Source organism: Cherax quadricarinatus, chromosome 1, assembly GCF_038502225.1.
Source record: "Cherax quadricarinatus isolate ZL_2023a chromosome 1, ASM3850222v1, whole genome shotgun sequence".
Lineage (NCBI taxonomy): Eukaryota > Metazoa > Arthropoda > Malacostraca > Decapoda > Parastacidae > Cherax > Cherax quadricarinatus.
The window spans coordinates 6,922,688-6,947,671 of NC_091292.1; the positions used below are offsets into that span (position 1 = coordinate 6,922,688).

At 38.4% G+C, this 24,984-nt stretch overlaps 1 protein-coding gene across 6 annotated transcripts; it reads left to right on the top strand.

Annotated features, from left to right (window-relative positions):
- The first annotated feature begins 589 nt into the window (after nucleotides 1-589).
- LOC128686782 (uncharacterized protein C3orf38 homolog) lies at nucleotides 590-24,257 on the top strand. 6 transcript variants are annotated; one of them, XM_070091226.1, is made up of 5 exons: nucleotides 590-803; nucleotides 15,789-15,928; nucleotides 16,513-16,676; nucleotides 19,321-19,408; nucleotides 19,559-24,257. In XM_070091226.1, the coding sequence occupies exons 1-5, from the start codon at nucleotides 763-765 to the stop codon at nucleotides 20,128-20,130; spliced, it is 1,005 nt and encodes a 334-aa protein (XP_069947327.1). In that variant the 5' UTR covers nucleotides 590-762; the 3' UTR covers nucleotides 20,131-24,257. The 6 variants fall into 6 exon arrangements, with proteins under 6 accessions (XP_069947327.1, XP_069947117.1, XP_069947073.1 ...); XM_070091016.1 differs by having other exon boundaries at nucleotides 590-826; nucleotides 19,321-24,257; XM_070090972.1 differs by having other exon boundaries at nucleotides 19,321-24,257.
- Nucleotides 24,258-24,984: the final 727 nt, after the last annotated feature.

Consider the following 24,984-nt stretch of genomic DNA (forward strand, 5'->3'; position numbering starts at 1 on the left):
TCTTGATCTTAGGGCACAAACACATGTCAATAGTTGCATGAACTTCAGCCCAGGTACAGTACATCAGCAGTGAAGGTTTGAAGCCGATCGCATGAGGCGTCTTAAATGTATGAGGATAACTTTAGAATGAATCAGACAACAGCTTTAGTAAAGTACTTCCTTTCGGAATCCCTTATCAAAATCAAAATCAAAGCAAAATCTTTATTTCTAAGAACCATATATGAGTTACAGTGACAGATTACAGTTCATTCGGTTACAGTTTTGACGTAATTTGATATTTATAGAATTTGATACATTTACATGTTCAAAAGTAACTTGATATGAAAGGCATAATTCCTATAATATAAAATTTTGAATGTACGATACTAATAGGAGAAAAGAACGTGAAACAAAATAAAAATATAAAACTAGATAGAACCAGAATAATGACAGAAAAAAAAAATTACCTGAATTTATGTGCACACCATGAACAATTAAAATATAAAATTATGTCCAATGGCTTGAAAATAAAGAACTTTAAATCTTTTGAACATATTAAATTTTGTAATAATTATATACAGAATCCCTCGTGTTTATAAGAAGCTGTGACGTCACAGTGTTGACATTTTTACTACGTATCTTGAATTTTTTTTTATAATTTCCATTAAATGGTGGAGAGTTGAGGCGGACTGGTGCAGTTTGTTGATTATTCTGGTACATGAAGACCTGGTGAAGTGTGGACAGTGAGAGAGTAGTGCTGATGGTGAGACACCTGTCAGATATATGTTGAAGAACACCTGCCTCTGTAGGACACTGCAAGCTGAGTTAATACTACATGTTATACACTGTATGTTAGTGTATGTTATACACTGTATGTTAGTGCATGTTATACACTGTATGTTAGTGTATGTTATACACTGTATGTTAGTGTATGTTATACACTATGTTAGTGTATGTTATACACTATGTTAGTGTATGTTATACACTATGTTAGTGTATGTTATACACTGTATGTTAGTGTATGTTATACACTATGTTAGTGTATGTTATACACTGTATGTTAGTGTATGTTATACACTATGTTAGTGTATGTTATACACTGTATGTTAGTGTATGTTATACACTATGTTAGTGTATGTTATACACTATGTTAGTGTATGTTATACACTATGTTAGTGTATGTTATACACTGTATATTAGTGTATGTTATACACTGTATGTTAGTGTATGTTATACACTGTATGTTAGTGTATGTTATACACTGTATGTTAGTGTATGTTATACACTATGTTAGTGTATGTTATACACTGTATGTTAGTGTATGTTATACTATGTTAGTGTATGTTATACACTGTATGTTAGTGTATGTTATACACTATGTTAGTGTATGTTATACACTGTATGTTAGTGCATGTTATACACTGTATGTTAGTGTATGTTATACACTGTATGTTAGTGTATGTTATACACTGTATGTTAGTGTATGTTATACACTATGTTAGTGTATGTTATACACTATGTTAGTGTATGTTATACACTATGTTAGTGTATGTTATACACTATGTTAGTGTATGTTATACACTATGTTAGTGTATGTTATACACTATGTTAGTGTATGTTATACACTATGTTAGTGTATGTTATACACTATGTTAGTGTATATTATACACTATGTTAGTGTATGTTATACACTATGTTAGTGTATGTTATACACTGTATGTTAGTGCATGTTATACACTATGTTAGTGCATGTTATACACTGTATGTTAGTGCATGTTATACACTGTATGTTAGTGCATGTTATACACCGTATGTTAGTGTATGTTATACACCCTATGTTAGTGTATGTTATACACTATGTGAGTGCATGTTATACACTGTATGTTAGTGTATGTTATACACTGTATGTTAGTGTATGTTATACACTGTATGTTAGTGTATGTTATACTATGTTAGTGTATGTTATATACTGTATGTTAGTGTGTTATACACTATGTTAGTGTATGTTATACACTGTATGTAGTGTATGTTATACACTGTATGTAGTGTATGTTATACACTGTATGTTAGTGCATGTTATACACTGTATGTTAGTGTATGTTATACACTATATTAGTGTATGTTATACACTGTATGTTAGTATATGTTATACACTGTATGTTAGTGTATGTTATACACTGTATGTTAGTGTATGTTATACACTGTATGTTAGTGTATGTTATACACTATGTTAGTGCATGTTATACACTGTATGTTAGTGCATGTTATACACTGTATGTTAGTGCATGTTATACACCGTATGTTAGTGTATGTTATACACCGTATGTTAGTGTATGTTATACACTGTATGTTAGTGTATGTTATACACTATGTTAGTGCATGTTATACACTGTATATTAGTGTATGTTATACACTGTATGTTAGTGTATGTTATACACTGTATGTTAGTGCATGTTATACACTGTATGATAGTGTATGTTATACACTGTATGTTAGTGTATGTTATACACTGTATGTTAGTGTATGTTATACACTGTATGTTGGTGTATGTTATTCACTGTATGTTAGTGTATGTTATACACTGTATGTTAGTGTATGTTATACACTATGTTAGTGCATGTTATACACTGTATGTTAGTGTATGTTATACACTGTATGTTAGTGTATGTTATACACTGTATGTTGGTGTATGTTATACACTGTATGTTAGTGTATGTTATACACTGTATGTTAGTGCATGTTATACACTGTATGTTAGTGTATGTTATACACTGTATGTTAGTGCATGTTATACACTGTATGTTAGTGCATGTTATACACTGTATGTTAGTGCATGTTATACACTGTATGTTACTGCATGTTATACACTGTATGTTGGTGTATGTTATACACTGTATGTTAGTGTATGTTATACACTGTATGTTAGTGCATGTTATACACTGTATGTTAGTGCATGTTATACACTGTATGTTAGTGCATGTTATACACTGTATGTTAGTGCATGTTATACACTGTATGTTGGTGTATGTTATACACTGTATGTTAGTGTATGTTATACACTGTATGTTAGTGCATGTTATACACTGTATGTTAGTGCATGTTATACACTGTATGTTAGTGCATGTTATACACTGTATGTTAGTGCATGTTATACACTGTATGTTAGTGCATGTTATATGTTGTATGTTGGTGTATGTTATACACTGTATGTTAGTGTATGTTATACACTGTATGTTAGTGCATGTTATATGCTGTATGTTGGTGTATGTTATACACTGTATGTTAGTGCATGTTATACACTGTATGTTAGTGCATGTTATACACTGTATGTTGGTGTATGTTATACACTGTATGTTAGTGTATGTTATACACTGTATGTTAGTGCATGTTATACACTGTATGTTAGTGCATGTTATACACTGTATGTTAGTGCATGTTATACCCTGTATGTTAGTGCATGTTATACACTGTATGTTAGTGCATGTTATACACTGTATGTTAGTGTATGTTATACACTGTATGTTAGTGTATGTTATACACTGTATGTTAGTGTATGTTATACACTGTATGTTAGTGTATGTTATACACTGTATAAATAACAAAAAAAGGCACAATACCGTGACTGGAACGATACACAAATAACCCGCACATAAAAGAGAGAAGCTTACGACGACATTTCGGTCCGACTTGGACCATTGACAAAGTCACACTAACCAGAAGTGGAGCAGGACGGCTATATATAGGCAGGAAGAGGTGGTGGTAGTAGTAGTAGTAGTACAAGAATGGTATATAATACCGACAAGATGAAATTAAGACACATGCGCAACACCCGGGCATCCCTATCGTAGACGTTTCGCCATCCAGCCAGCCACTGAATGGTGAAACGTCCACAACAAAGACAACCAGATGCCGCACATGTGTCTTAATTTCATCAGTAGTTGTAGTAGTAGTAGTAGTAGTAGTAGTAGTAGTAGTAGTAGTAGTAGTAGTAGTAGTAGAGGTAGTAGTAGTGGAAGTGGTAGAAGTAGGAAATAAGGAGGACGAGCCAGTCAAATACAAAGGAAGGGGAGCACTGCAAGAGAGCTAGGTGCACACTGAGGGAGAGCAAGCGCACAGAGGTGCATGAAAGGGGAAGTGGTTAAATAAATGAAGAAGGAACAGAAACACGAGACAGAAGAGAGAAAGACAACCCAGAGGAGAAAAGGAAAGAGGAAAGGGGAAGAGGGAGAAGAAGAAAAAGAAAAAGAAAAAATGAGGAGTCAGGTTAAGTCACGGGTGTTCTGAAGTTTGGAGCATTTTACAATGTAGTGGGAGAGGAAGGCATCTACAGAGACGAAGCCATGACTAAGATTCATACAAGGAAAGTTGTGTATTAGAGAGGATTCAACTAGATGGCGACTGTTCGAGTTGGAAGTAGGGAAGACAGTTTTAGCAGAAGACCAGTCAATAGGATGGCTATGATCTCTGACGTGACAGAAAAGAGCATCGTTAGTGTCGGCAAGCCTAACACTATTTTTGTGCTCCCTAAGTCTGTCAGAAAGAGATCGACCAGTTTCTCCGAAGTATTGAAGAGGACAGGAGGAGCAAGAAATAGAGTAGACACCAGGAGCATCTATAGAGGGAGGAGAGGTATGAATGAGATTAGTGCGAAGGGTGTTAGTCTGGCGGAAGGTAAGCTTGATGTCTAAGGGACGGAGAGAATTGTTGAGATTAGAAAGACCGGAAATGTAGGGAAGGCAGAGGATAGAAGAGTTCCCAAAAGTAGAGAGTTGGGGAGAGAAGAAATTGCATTTAGCACGTGAGAGGGCAGAGTCTATGAAATGGGAAGGGTAGCCAAGACGGGAAAACGAATTATTATAACGGATTATTTGGTAGAGCTGAAAGCGGGGTGTAAATAATACGTGTCTTCTTCGGAGGCTTCTTAGTTTATTGTTAAGTCGTGGTGGGTACACAGGCTTGTGTTGTGCCCATGGCCCGGGAAGGGCCATCCCACGAGAGAGAGCTACTAGTACTTGTGACTTGCTGCTAGGCCGCTGTGTGAGTGAGAGCGAGGCATGGGCAGACAGGCTGGCGTGCCTACCGAGAGGCCTGGCTACAGAGGGCAACACTGAAGTGGCGTGAAATATGAACTAAGCTGGCAGACAGCATGGGCTGTTTGTGCAGACAGTACAGGCTGTCTACATACGCTCGGCCACCTACCACGCATCGTCCCGACTCGACAATACTGGTGGTAAAAGGAACTCGGTCTCTCTCTCGTAGGAACAGGGCACAGAACACAAAATAAAAGCATATATATATATATATGGACATGGAAAAAAACTTCCTACAGGGAGGGAAGAAAAAACATGTGGGTGTGCTAAACATCGTGGTGAAAGGCAGTGAGCGTCGAAGGGCATCACTGCACGCCTTCCTGCGTCTGGACAGATACTGCAACACAGGAGACATCGCTGCGGCTGAGCTGTGACGTAACAGGGTACGGTCTCCTCTGGAACAGTGAAGCAGTCATCGTAGGAGTCGCTGCAGGTTTTCACTCAACCTGGGGCACGACATGCTGGTGCCCTCGAGTGAGGCATCGACAAAACTCGGCAACTGGGCAGGACTTCTGGCAAGCGACTCAGGAGGACACTTCTCGACTGGTACTGTCGCTGGGCTGTCACTGCCGGCGAGCGTGGAGCGAGTTGTGGAGCGAGTCATGGCAGAGACGACTGGGCGAAACATCTGTGAGTCGTAACATCATACACCAGACTGCAGTGAGCGAGCTAGCAGCCAAAGTGACATCTTCTTTGTGCAGGCTGCTCACTGAAGCTTGTGACACGAGGCTGACACAGTGTGTCATTCTCTCGACAGTTGGAGTTATAGGAGAGGTTAGTCTAAGCATCCCCAGACTTGTTTCTCTACATATAACTGCACTCTGAAGGTCTGGAGGTGAAGTGAAACAAATCTCGATGGGAATCGTAGCAGGTACGATTCTGCAGAGCATCACGAGCGACGAGCATAAAAGCTTTCTGTACAAGAGGGCTCGGTCACTCGGGCGCTGAGTAGATCAGCTGTCAAATGCACTGGTCACACGGGTGACTTAGCACAGTGGTGCTACTCAGGTCTGGCTCAGACCTCACTGGACACACGGAAACTACACACCCGCGGTACATGCGGTACAACATGGCTTAAACTAGCAAATGATGCTTTTCTGTGCATAAAACTGACTCTAAGACATACTAAAATGTGAGAACACTGACTGAGAGGAATTAATTAACACACGACATATATCTTCTCTCAATCTTCTCGACAATACTGAAACAATTACTGAACACTCGATGGTGACATCATGTGATGTCAGGCGTGATGTCGCGAGGTGACGTCAGCAGCACTGTGATGTCAGCAGACATCTCGAGGTGACGTCAGGCAGACATCGTGACGTCATGAAGTCGGGCAGCATAGTGGGTGACGTCAATGTGATGCGGGCAGCAGACCACAGCATGTGGCCTGGGACATCTGGTAACTCACGTGGCTGGTAGATCTACATGACATCGCCCACACCCACGTGGCGTCAGGATCCACGTGGCATCGTGATCTACGTGGCATGCTGGTCTACGTGGCATGCTGATCCACGTAGCTTCGAGTGGCCTCGGGCACTCGGATACACAGCTCTGGCAATGAATTCACAAACAGCAGAAAACACAGCAGAGGGAGTGAGTAGTGGTGAGTGGTGTATGGTAGTGTGGTGGCGAGGAGCATGGATGAGTGTATGGCGAGGGAGCATCTGGTTATTCCTCCTCCTCCCACCCACAAACACAGGGAAACACACTAGACACAGAAATCACCACGAAACTCACCTCTGGCTTGCTGAAACAGCTGTGCAGATCTGAACAACAACAGCACCATACAAATGACGCTAAACACGTGACTTGAGAAACAGCGTGGGCCGCTGTAGCGTGGGGTCACTGGGGCGCCACTTACAATTCTCGAAGAAATTCGGTAAATTTCGGCTGGATCCTGCTTGTACCTGTGTCTGGATGCTCAAATGTCCAGACACGACATCAGGATAACTCATTGAGAGACGGATGTTTGTTGTGTATTGGTGTTCTAGTAGCGGGGAGTAAATGATACATCTTAAGAACATAAGAACATAAGAATGTAGGAACACTGCAGAAGGCCTACTGGCCCATATGATGCAGGTCCTTATCAAAACGATCTCTACCTAAAGCTACCCAAGAAATAACTCCCGTGCCCCATGACACCAATCAAACCCAGCCCCTCCCACTCATATATTTGTCCAGTCTCTTCTTAAAGCTACCCAAGGTCCTAGCTTCTATCACCCCACTAGGAAGACTGTTCCACGCATCTACAACTCTGTTAGAAAACCAGTACTTACCTATGTCCTTCCTAAATCTAAATTTATCCAACTTATATCCATTATTTCTGGTTCTTACCTGGTTCGACACCCTCAGTACTTTATTAATATCTCCCTTGTTTATGCCTGTCATCCACTTATACACTTCAATGATATCTCCTCTCATTCTATGCCTCTCCAGAGAGTGGAGATTTAAGGCTTTAAGTCTATCTTCATACGGGAGGTTCCTTGCACAGTAAATCATTTTAGTCATTCTTCTCTGTATGTTCTCTAATGAGTCTATGTCCATCCTGTAGTAAGGAGACCAAAACTGAGCAGCATAATCCAAATGAGGCCTCACTAGTGATGTATAGAGCTGTAAAATAACTTTTGGACTTCTGTTACTTATACTTCTTGAGATAAATCCAAGTAATCTGTTGGCCTTGTTGCGCACACTAAGGCACTGCTGTCTTGGCTTTAGATTTCTGCTTACCATGACTCCCAAGTCTTTTTCACATTCTGTATGATCAAGCTCTACTTCACCTAGATTATAGCTTCGAGGGTTATTTTCATTACCAAGGGCAAGTACCTTACACTTATCCACATTGAACTTCATCTGCCATTTTTCAAATTGTCCTGGAGTTCATTGACGTCCTCCTCAGAGTGAATTATACGGCCTATCTTTGTATCGTCAGCAAACTTACTCATGTCACTCATAATCCCTTCATCAAGGTCATTAATGTAAATTATGAACAAGAGAGGGCCTAAAACTGATCCTTGTGGAATGCCACTAGTGACTAATCCCCATTCAGATTTCACTCCATTAATGGTAACTCTCTGCTTTCTATTGGTAAGCCATGCCTCAATCCATGCTAGAACTTTACCTCCTATACCATGAGCTGCCACTTTTCTTAAGAGTCTCTTGTGAGGTACTCTATCGAAAGCTTTACTAAAATCCAAATAAACAATATCATATTCCTTATCACTGTCAACTGCCTCAAATGTTCTATTGAAGAACGTCAGTAAGTTTGTCAGGCAGGAACGACCTTTCGTGAATCCATGCCGAGATTCATTTATCAAGTTATGCTCTTCAAGGTGATTTCTGATAATGTCAACTATAATTAATTCTAATAGGTTGGTAGACAGCAACCACCCAGGGAAGTACTACCGTCCTGCCAGATGACTGTGAAACAGAAACCTGTAACTGTTTTACATGATGGTAGGATTGCTGGTTTTCTTTTTCTGTCTCATAAACACGCTAAGATAACAGGGATATCTTGCTACTCCTACTTACACTTTGGTCACACTTCACAGACACGCACATGCATATATATATATACATACATCTAGGTTTTTCTCCTTTTTCTAAATAGCTCTTGTTCTTTTTTATTTCTTTCTATTGTCCATGGGGAAGTGGAAAAGAATCTTTCCTCCGTAAGCCATGCGTGTCGTATGAGGCGACTAAAATGCCGGGAGCAATGGGCTAGTAACCCCTTCTCCTGTATACATTTACTAAAAAAGAGAAGAAGAAAAACTTTATAAAACTGGGTTGCTTAAATGTGCGTGGATGTAGTGCGGATGACAAGAAACAGATGATTGCTGATGTTATGAATGAAAAGAAGTTGGATGTCCTGGCCCTAAGCGAAACAAAGCTGAAGGGGGTAGGAGAGTTTCAGTGGGGGGAAATAAATGGGATTAAATCTGGAGTATCTGAGAGAGTTAGAGCAAAGGAAGGGGTAGCAGTAATGTTAAATGATCAGTTATGGAAGGAGAAAAGAGAATATGAATGTGTAAATTCAAGAATTATGTGGATTAAAGTAAAGGTTGGATGCGAGAAGTGGGTCATAATAAGCGTGTATGCACCTGGAGAAGAGAGAAATGCAGAGGAGAGAGAGAGATTTTGGGAGATGTTAAGTGAATGTATAGGAGCCTTTGAACCAAATGAGAGAGTAATTGTGGTAGGGGACCTGAATGCTAAAGTAGGAGAAACCTTTAGAGAGGGTGTGGTAGGTAAGTTTGGGGTGCCAGGTGTAAATGATAATGGGAGCCCTTTGATTGAACTTTGTATAGAAAGGGGTTTAGTTATAGGTAATACATATTTTAAGAAAAAGAGGATAAATAAGTATACACGATATGATGTAGGGCGAAATGACAGTAGTTTGTTGGATTATGTATTGGTAGATAAAAGACTGTTGAGTAGACTTCAGGATGTACATGTTTATAGAGGGGCCACAGATATATCAGATCACTTTCTAGTTGTAGCTACACTGAGAGTAAAAGGTAGATGGGATACAAGGAGAATAGAAGCATCAGGGAAGAGAGAGGTGAAGGTTTATAAACTAAAAGAGGAGGCAGTTAGGGTAAGATATAAACAGCTATTGGAGGATAGATGGGCTAATGAGAGCATAGGCAATGGGGTCGAAGAGGTATGGGCTAGGTTTAAAAATGTAGTGTTAGAGTGTTCAGCAGAAGTTTGTGGTTACAGGAAAGTGGGTGCAGGAGGGAAGAGGAGCGATTGGTGGAATGATGATGTAAAGAGAGTAGTAAGGGAGAAAAAGTTAGCATATGAGAAGTTTTTACAAAGTAGAAGTGATGCAAGGAGGGAAGAGTATATGGAGAAAAAGAGAGAAGTTAAGAGAGTGGTGAAGCAATGTAAAAAGAGAGCAAATGAGAGAGTGGGTGAGATGTTATCAACAAATTTTGTTGAAAATAAGAAAAAGTTTTGGAGTGAGATTAACAAGTTAAGAAAGCCTAGAGAACAAATGGATTTGTCAGTTAAAAATAGGAGAGGAGAGTTATTAAATGGAGAGTTAGAGGTATTGGGAAGATGGAGGGAATATTTTGAGGAATTGTTAAATGTTGATGAAGATAGGGAAGCTGTGATTTCGTGTATAGGGCAAGGAGGAATAACATCTTGTAGGAGTGAGGAAGAGCCAGTTGTGAGTGTGGGGGAAGTTCGTGAGGCAGTAGGTAAAATGAAAGGGGGTAAGGCAGCCGGGATTGATGGGATAAAGATAGAAATGTTAAAAGCAGGTGGGGATATAGTTTTGGAGTGGTTGGTGCAATTATTTAATAAATGTATGGAAGAGGGTAAGGTACCTAGGGATTGGCAGAGAGCATGCATAGTTCCTTTGTATAAAGGCAAAGGGGATAAAAGAGAGTGCAAAAATTATAGGGGGATAAGTCTGTTGAGTGTACCTGGTAAGGTGTATGGTAGAGTTATAATTGAAAGAATTAAGAGTAAGACGGAGAATAGGATAGCAGATGAACAAGGAGGCTTTAGGAAAGGTAGGGGGTGTGTGGACCAGGTGTTTACAGTGAAACATATAAGTGAACAGTATTTAGATAAGGCTAAAGAGGTCTTTGTGGCATTTATGGATTTGGAAAAGGCGTATGACAGGGTGGATAGGGGGGCAATGTGGCAGATGTTGCAAGTGTATGGTGTAGGAGGTAGGTTACTGAAAGCAGTGAAGAGTTTTTACGAGGATAGTGAGGCTCAAGTTAGAGTATGTAGGAAAGAGGGAAATTTTTTCCCAGTAAAGGTAGGCCTTAGACAAGGATGTGTGATGTCACCGTGGTTGTTTAATATATTTATAGATGGGGTTGTAAGAGAAGTAAATGCGAGGGTCTTGGCAAGAGGCGTGGAGTTAAAAGATAAAGAATCACACACAAAATGGGAGTTGTCACAGCTGCTCTTTGCTGATGACACTGTGCTCTTGGGAGATTCTGAAGAGAAGTTGCAGAGATTGGTGGATGAATTTGGTAGGGTGTGCAAAAGAAGAAAATTAAAGGTGAATACAGGAAAGAGTAAGGTTATGAGGATAACAAAAAGATTAGGTGATGAAAGATTGAATATCAGATTGGAGGGAGAGAGTATGGAGGAGGTGAACGTATTCAGATATTTGGGAGTGGACGTGTCAGCGGATGGGTCTATGAAAGATGAGGTGAATCATAGAATTGATGAGGGAAAAAGAGTGAGTGGTGCACTTAGGAGTCTGTGGAGACAAAGAACTTTGTCCTTGGAGGCAAAGAGGGGAATGTATGAGAGTATAGTTTTACCAACGCTCTTATATGGGTGTGAAGCGTGGGTGATGAATGTTGCAGCGAGGAGAAGGCTGGAGGCAGTGGAGATGTCATGTCTGAGGGCAATGTGTGGTGTGAATATAATGCAGAGAATTCGTAGTTTGGAAGTTAGGAGGAGGTGCGGGATTACCAAAACTGTTGTCCAGAGGGCTGAGGAAGGGTTGTTGAGGTGGTTCGGACATGTAGAGAGAATGGAGCGAAACAGAATGACTTCAAGAGTGTATCAGTCTGTAGTGGAAGGAAGGCGGGGTAGGGGTCGGCCTAGGAAGGGTTGGAGGGAGGGGGTAAAGGAGGTTTTGTGTGCGAGGGGCTTGGACTTCCAGCAGGCATGCGTGAGCGTGTTTGATAGGAGTGAATGGAGACAAATGGTTTTTAATACTTGACGTGCTGTTGGAGTGTGAGCAAAGTAACATTTATGAAGGGATTCAGGGAAACCGGCAGGCCGGACTTGAGTCCTGGAGATGGGAAGTACAGTGCCTGCACTCTGAAGGAGGGGTGTTAATGTTGCAGTTTAAAAACTGTAGTGTAAAGCACCCTTCTGGCAAGACAGTGATGGAGTGAATGATGGTGAAAGTTTTTCTTTTTCGGGCCACCCTGCCTTGGTGGGAATCGGCCAGTGTGATAATAAAAAAAAAAAAAAACTTGCCCACTATAGATGTCAGGCTTATTGGACGGTAATTTGAAGGAGTGGACTTATCCCCTGATTTGAATATAGGAACCACATTAGCCATCTTCCACAACTCTGGCACAACACCGGTAAGGATGGATGCATTGAATACACTTGTTAATGGCTGACTAAGCTCTATCTTGCATTCCTTAAGTACCCTGGAAAACAGCTCATTGGGTCCCAGGGACTTATTTTGCTTCAGTTTGTCTATCTGTTTAATAACCATGTCCCTCGTGACAGTAATATTAGTTAACTTAAATTCATCAGGAACTAAATAATTGTTAATTACTGGAATCTCATTTACATCTTCCTGTGTAAAAACTGACAAAAAATAGTCATTAAATAAGGAGCACATTTCCAGTTCGTTATCCGTCAGCTGTCCATTCCCAATTTTCAGAGGTCCTACTTTTTCCTTCACCTTCGTCCTATACACTTGAAAGAACCCCTTTGGATTAGTCTTTGATTCATTAGCAACTTTAATTTCATAGTCACGTTTAGCCTTTCTAATCCCCTTTTTTACTTCTCTTTTAAGTTGAACATACTGGTCAGTAAGGTCAACCTCTCCTCTTCTGATGTGCCTATAAATTCCCCTTTTCTCCCCTAATAGATACTTTAGCCTCCTGTTAACCCATTTGGGATCGTTATTATTAGACCTAATTTCTCTCTGGGGAATGTATATACTCTGGGCACTGTGTACATTATTAAGAAAACAATCATAAAAGCAGATCCCTTCATAATCATAAGTATGATCATCGTTAATAAAATCATTAGCTAGATAACCCCAATCAAGATTAGACAGGTGTTCCCTAAGTCCATTATAATCGGCAGAACGAAAATCAGGGATTTTTACTGTATTATCATTATTCTTGCATTCCCAGTTAATGCTAAAAGTGATGGATTTGTGATCACTTGCGCCAAGCTCTTCAGTGATCTCCAGATTATTCACGAGTGTTTCCTTATTTGACAAGACTAGGTCTAGCAAATTATTACCCCTGGTAGGCTCTGTTACGCTCTGCTTCAGAAAACAGTCCTGAACTGTTTCCATAAAGTCACTGGACTCTAGATTACCTGTCAAAGAATTCCAGTCAATTTGACTAAAGTTAAAGTCCCCTACTATGACTATGTTATTGTGTCTAGAAGCCCTAACAATTTCGTCCCAAAGAAGTCTCCCTCTATCGTGATCCAAGCCTAGAGGTCGGTATATTACACCTAGAATTAGTTTTTCTTGACCCTCTACGAACTCTACCCAAACAGATTCTGTTACTGCTCCATCTATTTTTATACCTGTTTTTATGCAACAATTAATATTTTCTCGAACATATAATGCAACTCCTCCGCCCTTCCCATTAGATCTATCCACATTGAACAACTTAAATCTTTGGAGGCTTCTTACTTTATTGTTAAGTCGTGGTGGGTACACAGGCTTGTGTGTTGTGCCCATGGCCCGGGAGGGCCATCCCACGAGAGAGAGCTAGTAGGCCTTGTGTCTTGCTGCTAGGCCGCTGTGTGAGTGAGAGCGAGGCATGGGTAGACAGGCTGGCGTGCCTACCGAGAAGCCTGGCTACAGAGGGCAACACTGAAGTGGCGCGAAATATGAACTAAGCTGGCAGACAGCATGGGCTGTTTGTGCAGACAGTACAGGCTGTCTACATTATGAAGAGTGGAAATTTCTGCTGGAAGGAACTGAGGATCACAGATGCGGAGGGCACGGAGAAAGAGGGAGATAAGAACACTTTTCTTGACAGGAGAAGCATGATAGGAAAAGTAGTGAATGTACATGTCACTGTGCATAGGTTTTCGGTAAACAGAAAAGGAAAAATCTGCATGTGTGGCGTCTGGTTGTCTTTGTTGTGGACGTTTCACCATTCAGTGGCTGGCTGGATGGCGAAACGTCTATGATAGGGATGCCCGGGTGTTGCGCATGTGTCTTAATTTCATCTTGTCGGTATTATATACCATTCTTGCACTGCTACTGCTACTACCACCACCTCTTCCTGCCTATATATAGCCATCCTGCTCCACTTCTGGTTAGTGTGACTTTGTCAATGGTCCAAGTCGGACCGAAACGTCGTCGTAAGCTTCTCTCTTTTATGTGCGGGTTATTTGTGTTATACACTGTATGTTAGTGTATGTTATCCACTGTATGTTAGTGTATGTTACACACTGTATGTTAGTGTATGTTATACACTGTATGTTAGTGTATGTTATACAATGTATGTTAGTGCATGTTATACACTGTATGTTAGTGCATGTTATACACTGTATGTTAGTGCATGTTATGCAAGAATGGTATATAATACCGACAAGATGAAATTAAGACACATGTGCAACATCTGGGTATTTTTACTGTAGACGTTTTGCCATCCAGTGGCTTTATCAATACAAATTCCAGGACATAACTTGAAGACAGTAGGAAACTTGAAGACAGTAGGACTATATACAGGTTGAGGGACTGATTACCTCATCTTCTGTATATAGTTCTACTGTCTTCAAGTTATGTCCTGGAATTTGTATTGATAAAGCCACTGGATGGCGAAACATCTACAACAAAGATACCCAGAGGTTGCACACGTGTCTTAACTTCAGTGCATGTTATACACTGTATGTTAGTGCATGTTATACACTGTATGTTAGTGTATGTTATACACTGTATGTTAGTGCATGTTATACACTGTATGTTAGTGTATGTTATGCACTATGTTAGTGTATGTTATATGCTGTATGTTAGTGCATGTTATACACTGTATGTTAGTGTATGTTATACACTGTATGTTAGTGAATGTTATACACTGTACGTTAGTGTATGTTATACACTGTATGTTAGTGTATGTTATACACTGTATGTTAGTGTATGTTATGCACTATGTTAGTGTATGTTATACACTGTATGTTAGTGTATGTTATACACTGTATGTTAGTGTATGTTATGCACTATGTTAGTGTATGTTATATGCTGTATGTTAGTGCATGTTATACACTGTATGTTAGTGTATGTTATACACTGTATGTTAGTGTATGTTATACACTGTACGTTAGTGTATGTTATACACTGTATGTTAGTGCGTGTTATATGCTGTATGTTAGTGCATATTATACACTATGTTACTACTTGTTATATATTGTATTAGTACTTTTTATACACTGCATGTTACTGCTTTTTATATGCTGTATGTTACTATGTGTTATACACTGTATGTTACTATGTATTATACACTGTAGGTTACTGCTTGTTATACACTGTACATTAATGAGTGTATTTTAAACACTGTAGTTTACTTACTAACTTCATGTTACATTCTGTAGGTTGTAATTCCTCACAGGTTGTAATTTCCCTGATGCTGTCTGAACCATATTGGTACAGCACTTCCCTAGGAGTATAATGATGCATTGATTTCATTAAGCATTATATCAAAATGAACATGGTATTGGAGAGGGGTAAAGTGACCATAACTTTAGCTCATTATTCATTAGTAGTACCTCTCAACTCATAACTGGAGGACCCAGGTTCAGTTCTCAGGCGAGTGGAAATGAGCATGTTTCCTTACACCTGTTACTCCTGTTCACCATGATTATTACTGTAACAGTATAATAATTTTTATTAATAATTTCAATCAGTTGGTAGAATATGCTGTGTGAAAATGCAGGAGTGAGATGTCTCCTTTCTCTCTCTCTCTCTCTTTTTCTGTCATTGTCAAATTTTTTTTTTTTATAATATGCTGATTGTTGCAGGTCTTCCTCAGTCATGAGCCTCCTTCACTCCATCTATGAAGCCGGTGTGCGTGGGCTACTTGAAATGTTAGATTCTGAAGCTCTACTCGCTCTGGCTCGGACATCCACAAACAACCGCATTTTGCCTCTTAATTCTAGTGGTAGTATAATACTTTTACTTTTGTTTTATTTTGCTTGTTTTTCCAACATTTGTAGCACATCTGTAATCTCTAGAAATCACAAATGCCCAAAAATCCTGGATTTTGATAAGGTGTGCTTTCTGCATTATATGTGTTCCTATAGATTCTTACCATTCACAGTAATATTAGTCCATATAAGAATTAAATTTTACAAAATCAGGCTTCCTTTTGCTGTCATAATTACTTTATCTGCTGTATAACAGCTTTCCACATTTTGAATGTCAAGATACTTCACTTTTGTGTCTACTGTACTACCACAGCTTCCACAGCTGATGTTATGAATTAAAAGGAGATTAAGCTCTGATTTCATAAACTAATGTTCATTCATTCACAGAAATTTTTTTTTTTTATTGTAATACCGTATTTAGAAGTGCATTCTTAAGTATCAGTAAATTATTTAGCACCAATATACTACAGAGGTAGCAAATTTGTGCACAGTGTTCATAAAAAAACTAGCTTTCAATTCATCTATTCACTTATTGTTAAGAAGTATATGTTTAATATATTTGCAACTTAATTAATACACAAACATAAATTTGTTACAGAGGCCATAGAAATTATTCTCCTGCACACTCCAGACTTGGGACGTTTCTTTTCCTACCGTCGCTTGTCTGCACAAACACTGTTTCTGTATCTCCACAAGTATCAAGTACCATCGATGGGTTTTGCCAATAAAAATCAAATGATCATGGCTGTGAAGGACTTATGGGTGAGCTGTTAAGCCTTTAGCTGAGGAGAGAGAATGTAATTGCTTTTGCTATTGTTTGAATCTGAGTTTTATTCGTACTTTTTTTTTTTTTTTTAAGTTTGATCACAGTATATAACATTATTTGCATGTGTGATGCAGTTGAATGTGAGAGATTTGTTTGTTTTGCTCATGAGCGATAAATCCATTGGAATCATTTATTCAGAAATTTTAGTAGATGAGGAAATCTCTGTCATTTCAACCAAAGACAGTGCTTGGATCCTCATCCATGAACTATGCTGGAAAGAGAGACTTCCAAACACAGTACACAGAATCTTCCCACTCTTAAAGAGGAACATATGTAAAGATGAATGAATATGCATTTGCTATTTTATGGGTCACTTTATATAAAACTGGCAAGCAGCCATTAGTGTTATGATATTTATTATTATTATCACACTGGCCGATTCCCACCAAGGCAGGGTGGCCTGAAAAAGAAAAACTTTCACCATCATTCACTCCATCACTGTCTTGCCAGAAGGGTGCTTTACACTACAGTTTTTAAACTGCAACATTAACACCCCTCCTTCAGAGTGCAGGCAGTGTACTTCCCATCTCCAGGACTTAAGTCCGGCCTGCTGGTTTCTCTGAACCCCTTCATAAATGTTACTTTGCTCACACTCCAACAGCACGTCAAGTATTAAAAACCATTTGTCTCCATTCACTCCTATCAAACACGCTCACGCATGCCTGCTGGAAGTCCAAGCCCCTCGCACACAAAACCTCCTTTACCCCCTCTCTCCAACCTTTCCTAGGCCGACCCCTACCCCGCCTTCCTTCCACTACAGACTGATACATTCTTGAAGTCATTCTGTTTCGCTCCATTCTCTCTACATGTCCGAACCACCTCAACAACCCTTCCTCAGCCCTCTGGACAACAGTTTTGGTAATCCCACACCTCCTCCTAACTTCCAAACTACGAATTCTCTGCATTATATTCACACCACACATTGCCCTCAGACATGACATCTCCGCTGCCTCCAGCCTTCTCCTCGCTGCAACATTCATCACCCATGCTTCACACCCATATAAAAGCGTTGGTAAAACTATACTCTCATACATTCCCCTCTTTGCCTCCAAGGACAAAGTTCTTTGTCTCCACAGACTCCTAAGTGCACCACTCACTCTTTTCCCCTCATCAATTCTATGATTCACCTCATCTTTCATAGACCCATCCGCTGACACGTCCACTCCCAAATATCTGAATACATTCACCTCCTCCATACTCTCTCCCTCCAATCTGATATTCAATCTTTCATCACCTAATCTTTTTGTTATCCTCATAACCTTACTCTTTCCTGTATTCACCTTTAATTTTCTTCTTTTGCACACCCTACCAAATTCATCCACCAATCTCTGCAACTTCTCTTCAGAATCTCCCAAGAGCACAGTGTCATCAGCAAAGAGCAGCTGTGACAACTCCCACTTTGTGTGTGATTCTTTATCTTTTAACTCCACGCCTCTTGCCAAGACCCTCGCATTTACTTCTCTTACAACCCCATCTATAAATATATTAAACAACCACGGTGACATCACACATCCTTGTCTAAGGCCTACTTTTACTGGGAAAAAATTTCCCTCTTTCCTACATACTCTAACTTGAGCCTCACTATCCTCGTAAAAACTCTTCACTGCTTTCAGTAACCTACCTCCTACACCATACACTTGCAACATCTGCCACATTGCCCCCCTATCCACCCTGTCATACGCCTTTTCCAAATCCATAAATGCCACAAAGACCTCTTTAGCCTTATCTAAATACTGTTCACTTATATGTTTCACTGTAAACACCTGGTCCACACACCCCCTACCTTTCCTAAAGCCTCCTTGTTCTTCTGCTATCCTATTCTCCGTCTTACTTTTAATTCTTTCAATAATAACTCTACCATACACTTTACCAGGTATACTCAGCAGACTTATCCCCCTATAATTTTTGCACTCTCTTTTGTCCCCTTTGCCTTTATACAAAGGAACTATGCATGCTCTCTGCCAATCCCTAGGTACCTTACCCTCTTCCATACATTTATTAAATAATTGCACCAACCACTCCAAAACTATATCCCCACCTGATATTTACTTCCATTAAATTTCTTGAGGTTAAATAAATTTACCAAATCAAAAAAAATTTCTGTATAGTGTGAAAAAATTTGATCCAGAAAATGTTTGTTTATTCCTTCAAAGCTTGTAAATTATTAAATTTTATGCATGATTGATAATTTATTTGTGAAAATTTTTGTGTAATAATTAACAATTAGTTTATGGAGTGACTGGATACTACTGAGCAGCAAAAGTACAGTATTGTATTATGAAAAGATATGTTCCTGAATATCTTTGTTTGTCTATAACATACTGGTAAATATGGAATGTGATACCAATAAGTAGTTGGAAAAAGATACTAAGTGAAAACATTAGGGCATTTGATATATTTCAGTACTTAATGACCAAAGTCCCAGGGTCAAAACAGTTATAACAAAATGTCTTAGTGTTTGCCTTTTGTATTTTCTCCAGCTGTCTTCTATGATGCTTTGCCAACCTTCCTAGATGATGGTCTCTCCACACAGGATTATTGTAATGAAATTTATTAAATGTTATGCTCACCTTTTTTCAGGAAAAGCAGTGTGGCAGAAAAGCTGTGTCAAAGCCTACAACTTTAAAACGAAGGGCATCTTCAGATCCTGAAATTGAAAGTCCCAAAGGTAGAAAAGGCAATGTCTCTAGTGGTAGACTTAGAGTAGCTAGCACAAACACTGATAAAACTGAAGATATCACATCTACTGATAGAAATAAATCTATACACAGTCCTTCAAGCACCAATGCAGTTAGATCACTAAATCGTACTGTTTCAGGCACTCAAGTAGAAAAAAATATTGCTAATGACGATACTGAATCTGAATTTGATGTCACACCTTTTGCTCAGCCAATAGTGAGTGTCATTAGGAGTGATGACTTCACCAGAGATTTCTGCGAATGGTATTTTAATATGGTGAATCGCTTACAGCCAGTGTGTGCACACCACATTGGTGACACCTTTCGGGAAGACATCTTTTACAGCAATAGCTTTGCAGATATTTATTTTATTGGACATTCATGTGGTGAGAAACATGCCCAGGGTAGAGATAACACTTATGCACTTTTAAGAGAAACTTTCATGGCATATAGTCTTCTCTTCAGTCCAAATTTGGAAAATGGAACACAAGCTTTCAAGTCAGATCATGGACTGGTGAAGATTTGCTGTTGTGGTACATTACATCATAAAAATGCATTGGTAGGGATTTTTGAGCAAGAATCTGGCTTAGTGTGCAGTCCAGTGGACCGAGCCTGGAAGATAATGTACATCAAGATCAATTTAAAACAGTCAAATACACTTTGTGAGCGTCCAAGTCTTCCTCCTTGCCAGCTGTTTGAAATAGAAACATAATGGGATTACTTTTGGACAAAAGCTGTAACTCTTTAAGTGAAAGAGGAAAAATGGCTGTGATTGTACTTTTTAGTTATTGTTTTGCCATTCATAATTACTTTTCATAAATGTACATTCGCTTTATGTGGCCATTTTTGGTATATGTACTTATGTATTTCATTGCCTGAGACAGTGTGAAAGATGTAGTGAAGGAAAAGGAAGGTGTGTGTGTGAGTTAGTGTATATAATTGCCTTTTTATAGTTAAAAGGGTAGAGCAATGTTCATGGTATCTTGGTTTCTATAATTAATTTGTCATATAAAACTTTAAAGTTTCTAGTAGTTGTAACACACTGCCTTGCCTTGGAAGTCATTGCAGCTGTCTACCACTATTTAAGAAATATTTTTTCTTTAGTGTCTGTCCTCATAACTTTTTTTTTTCATAATCTAAAATTATGTCCCCATTATTAGTATATTTCAAGAAATTAAGAAATTGTGTGTGTCTGTATTTGCAAAGGCAGTCACCTGCACACTTTAAGATCTTATGTGATATTATGTGACTTGTATATGTACTTGTAGGAAATGAACTTCAGTTCCTAGTCGCTACCCCTTGACCATTAATTGGTTGCTGTGATTACTCCCTGTATTGTATTTATCAATTTAGCCTTTGTGTCTGATGTCCTGTTTATGTGAGCCTCTGGTGATAGGCTCATTGTGATGCCCAACTGCTGGGAGCCACTTGTTAAACCTCTGGTTATAGGCTCAGTATGATGCCCAACTGCTGGGAACCACTTGTTTAACCTCTGGTTATCGGCTCAGTTGATGCCCAGCTGCTGGAAGCCATTTGTTAAATCACTCCTGCAGTTTGTTCATTATTTTTACTGAATGTGGGAGTGCCTAGTATTTGTAGAAGTTGAGCTCCAGTTATTGGGCCCTATCTTTGCTCAGCAATTATTTGGTATGGCTTACTCTTCACCATCTTCAGGTTTTCCTTGTGTTATTACCTGTTTAAATTTGTGGGAGGATGAACTTCAGCTCCTGGTCTCCTCCCTATTAATTTTAGACCAACTGGTATGAAATTGGCTTGTCATATCTGCTTTTGAACTTTTGTTTGGACTATTTTTTAGGTAATCTCATATCTTGACTGCTTTGTTGAAATATTTTTTAATATCATAATAACTCATTTGGGTGTGTAATTTACAACCATGCCACATTATATCTAGTTTATCCTCGGTGAAGAACTTAGCCTTGTCTATCATGTCAGCAGCTTTGAGTATTTTGAATGTGCCAAAGACACACTTGGAGAACTGTCAATATTTTTGGTTCAAAATTCTTGAATGGTTTACCAGCAGAGGTAAATATTGAAGGACTAAAGGTAAATTTCTTCTAGAGGAAACTGGACCACTACCTGCTACAAGTGCCTTATCAACCAGGTTGTAATTGTTACATAGGAATATGGTTAGCTATAGCATCAGCCTGATTGACTAGTCAAAAACAAGAAATTTGATCTCAGGCCATGCTACATGGTATGTGACCATTGTACAGCACTGCTTTCTCAAGAATATGGTACACTGTCTGGTCTCCTTTGCACCTCTCATTATTTTACATTTTTGATCCAAGGAATTTGAATTACCCTTTCCTTTCTTGGATCAAACCTGACCACCTTCCATTTCCCATATGACCCTTATGGGTTTAATGCATTCCCATGAATGTTCTAATAATAATTAATTAAGATTTACTTGGATTGAATTTGATTGACCACTTTCCTGAGCATTCCTGTACCAGTCAATGTAATCTTACTATAATCTGTAATCTGATGTTGGGGCTCTTCTCATAAGCTTGGGCATGGTATCATAGACTTTCACAGACAAGGAAAATGCAGTCTGCACAACCTTTTCTTGTTTTTTTTTATTCAGGTTAGTGAAGCAGGTCTTAACATTCCTGAAGGCTTGTTGCTGTTGAGAGACGAATCATATTTCCTCAAGTTGTTCTCTTAGTGTCTTTTCTTGTCTTCTCCCATTACTTTGCAAGGAATGAGAGCCAGCAGTATTGATCTGTAGTTTAGTGCCATCCTGCTGTTGCCATTTTTTAATGTTGAAATTGCATTTGTTGTCTTCTGGATGTCTGGTAATCTGCCTGTTTATATTGATTCTTTCAGGATATGTGCAAGTGGTTTACTATAAGCAGCAGGTGCTTCTGTGTCCATGGTGACATGTTGTCAAGGCCCTGTACTTTGTGGCTGTATTTGTCTCTCTCTTTCTCACACTGACTGTTGGTGTATTTTCTATCTATCCACACTGTATAGGTATGTGGTAACAGATACATATTAGGGTGAGTTAGAAAAGTTAATAAGGCAAATGGTGGCAGAGGAAGATGGTTTCTTGTATTGGTGATATATATAAAGAAGTGAAATAATGAAAAATATTAACATAAGATCATATATAAAAATTATATGATGCAGGAAGTAGATTATAATAAGAGTGGTGGTGGAGGGTAGTAACAAAAATAAAAATATCTATGTAACAAAATTCAATATTGTATTGCAAATATATTTCATGTGTCATTTCTTATAAAAATATATCTTGCCATTTCTTATAAATATATATCTTGTTCTCCATGGGGAAGTGGAACAAAATTCTTCCTCAGTAATCCATGCGTGTCGTAAGAGGCGACTAAAATGCCGGAAGCAAGGGGCTAGTAACCCCTTCTCCTGTATATATTACTAAATGTAAAAGGAGAAATTTTCGTTTTTCCTTTTGGGCCACCCCGCCTCGGTGGGATACGGCTGGTGTGTTGAAAGAAAGAAAGATATATCTTGTGTAGAATCTTAGCCCTAGAAGAAAATGGCTTTCCATGATGAATAATGATATAGTGGTACCCCGAGTTTCGTACAGCTCCCAACTCGAACAGTTATGTAAGTGTATTATTGTAAGTGCTATTGTAAGTGCTTTTGTAAGTGCATTTTTGGGGGTCTGAAACAGACTAATCTATTTTATATTATTCCTTATGGGAACAAATTCGTTCAGTAACGGCACTCGAACATTCTTCTGGAACGAATTATGGCCAAAACTCGGAGTACCACTGTATAATCAAAGGAGGTGCTGAACTCTCCATAATGTATAGCTACAGACATCAGTAAGCTAGTTGCTATAATTGTCTAAAGAGTAATAGCTCATGAAGGTGTTTAAAATTTAATATTTATAATCTTGCTACATATTAAGAATGTGACTAGAGAATAAAAGTGATTGCTTACATATATAGCATGAGTAAAATTAAAACCTGTTGGTTTAAATAAATAAGGTAATGTACCAAGGAGATCTGTTTATCATTTTACTAAAGTTCAGACAGGTACACTTGTTAAGTTAGAACTGATTTTACATATTAGACTCAGCGTTCTGTTTGCATCAGTGCAACACCACAAAGATATTCTTATGCATTAGGGCAATGTCCAGGTGCCAAATGTAAATATTGTATTAATTAGAAAAGTATGTAAGTGGTAAATTTATCATGTATACATATACTGTACATTTTAGGAAAGTGTGCAGTGTGAATGTTAACCTGTTGCAGTACCTGAGGTGTGGGCATGCAGAACTGTTATTAAATTGTATGTACAGCAAAGTACAAGTGATAATAAACAAGAATTTGTAGCCAAACAGATATTAATGGGCAGTCCTAAAATAGAATCTGTTTGTTAAAATTGTCTTTTTAATTCACTACAGTATAATATGCATTTATATTTTACAGAAAAAAATTCTTTAAATTTTTTATGGGGTATACCTACAGTTTGAGTTACTCAAAGTTAGTTTTAGAGGTCATTCTGTGGTCTACGTCTAAACCAGGTTTTCTTGTGTGATAGCCTTATCAGTGAGGCTGCTGGTGCTAACTTCATGCAATCTGACATAAACATCACAGCCCAGTTGATAAGAAACTTAGCAAAAGTAAAGTAACCACCAGTAATGTTAATCTTGCTCCTTAAAATGTGGAGTAATATTTGGGGGGAAATCTTAATGTAAAGTATGGGTTCTGCATATGCCAAGATACACATTATGCCCTTGTATGGAAATACTGTACTTTATGTTAAAAAATACAAAAGAAAAAAAATAACATTTTGGATGTCTGAGACATGGAAAATGTTATTTTTGTTAATCTCCTTACTGTCTTTACCTGCCCTTTCATGAGTTATATTAGGTGCATGTACACTTATCCTTAGTTTATATACGGGTCCAATCAGAATTCTTATGTTGACCCTACCGTGCTACTATTATTATTACATTCAAAACTAATCACTAAACCAAATACTGTGCTAATATGCTACATTATTATTATTTGTAGTCCTTGTGGGTTAGCGCTTCTTTTTGATTATAATAATAATATTATTTGTAGTAATGATTTTTCCTTTTATTATTGAACGATAATTTTGTGAATGTTGAATATTTCGTTTATTTTTTTAGTTGGTGTTGGGGCAGGACCCAATCCTTTAAATTTGGGAGAGAAATCTTTGCATAGTGAGACAGTATTTTTTTTGTTTTTTGCTATTTTTTTTTTATTGATAACACCAATTATAGAATAGGTTTTTAAGCATAATCTAACCAGTACCAAAAAATAAGTGGAAAACATACAATATAAAAATTCGGTAAAAAGTTAAGAGAACATTTTTCTCTTGCCTCGGCAGAATTATTATTATTATTATTATCATTATCAAAAAAAAAGTGCTAAGCTTGGCAGAATTAAAGCTGTTGTCTGTCTCACAAATAGAAAAAGTTTGGTGTGAAGGATTTTACACTGTATACTGTACATAATAACAGCACTTTAGTACCTGTGTAGTATTGCCATTTAAAATATACACTACACTTTAAAATGTCATTTTTGGGAATGAT

Excerpts from the sequence above, each read along its gene's own strand:
- LOC128686782 (XM_070090972.1), top strand. The coding sequence starts at position 763 with ATGTTGAAGAACACCTGCCTCTGTAGGACACTGCAAGCTGA. Across the intron at positions 804-15,788 it reads TGTAGGACACTGCAAGCTGA|GTCTTCCTCAGTCATGAGCC; the intron begins GTTAATACTACA and ends TGATTGTTGCAG. Across the intron at positions 15,929-16,512 it reads TTTGCCTCTTAATTCTAGTG|AGGCCATAGAAATTATTCTC; the intron begins GTAGTATAATAC and ends AATTTGTTACAG.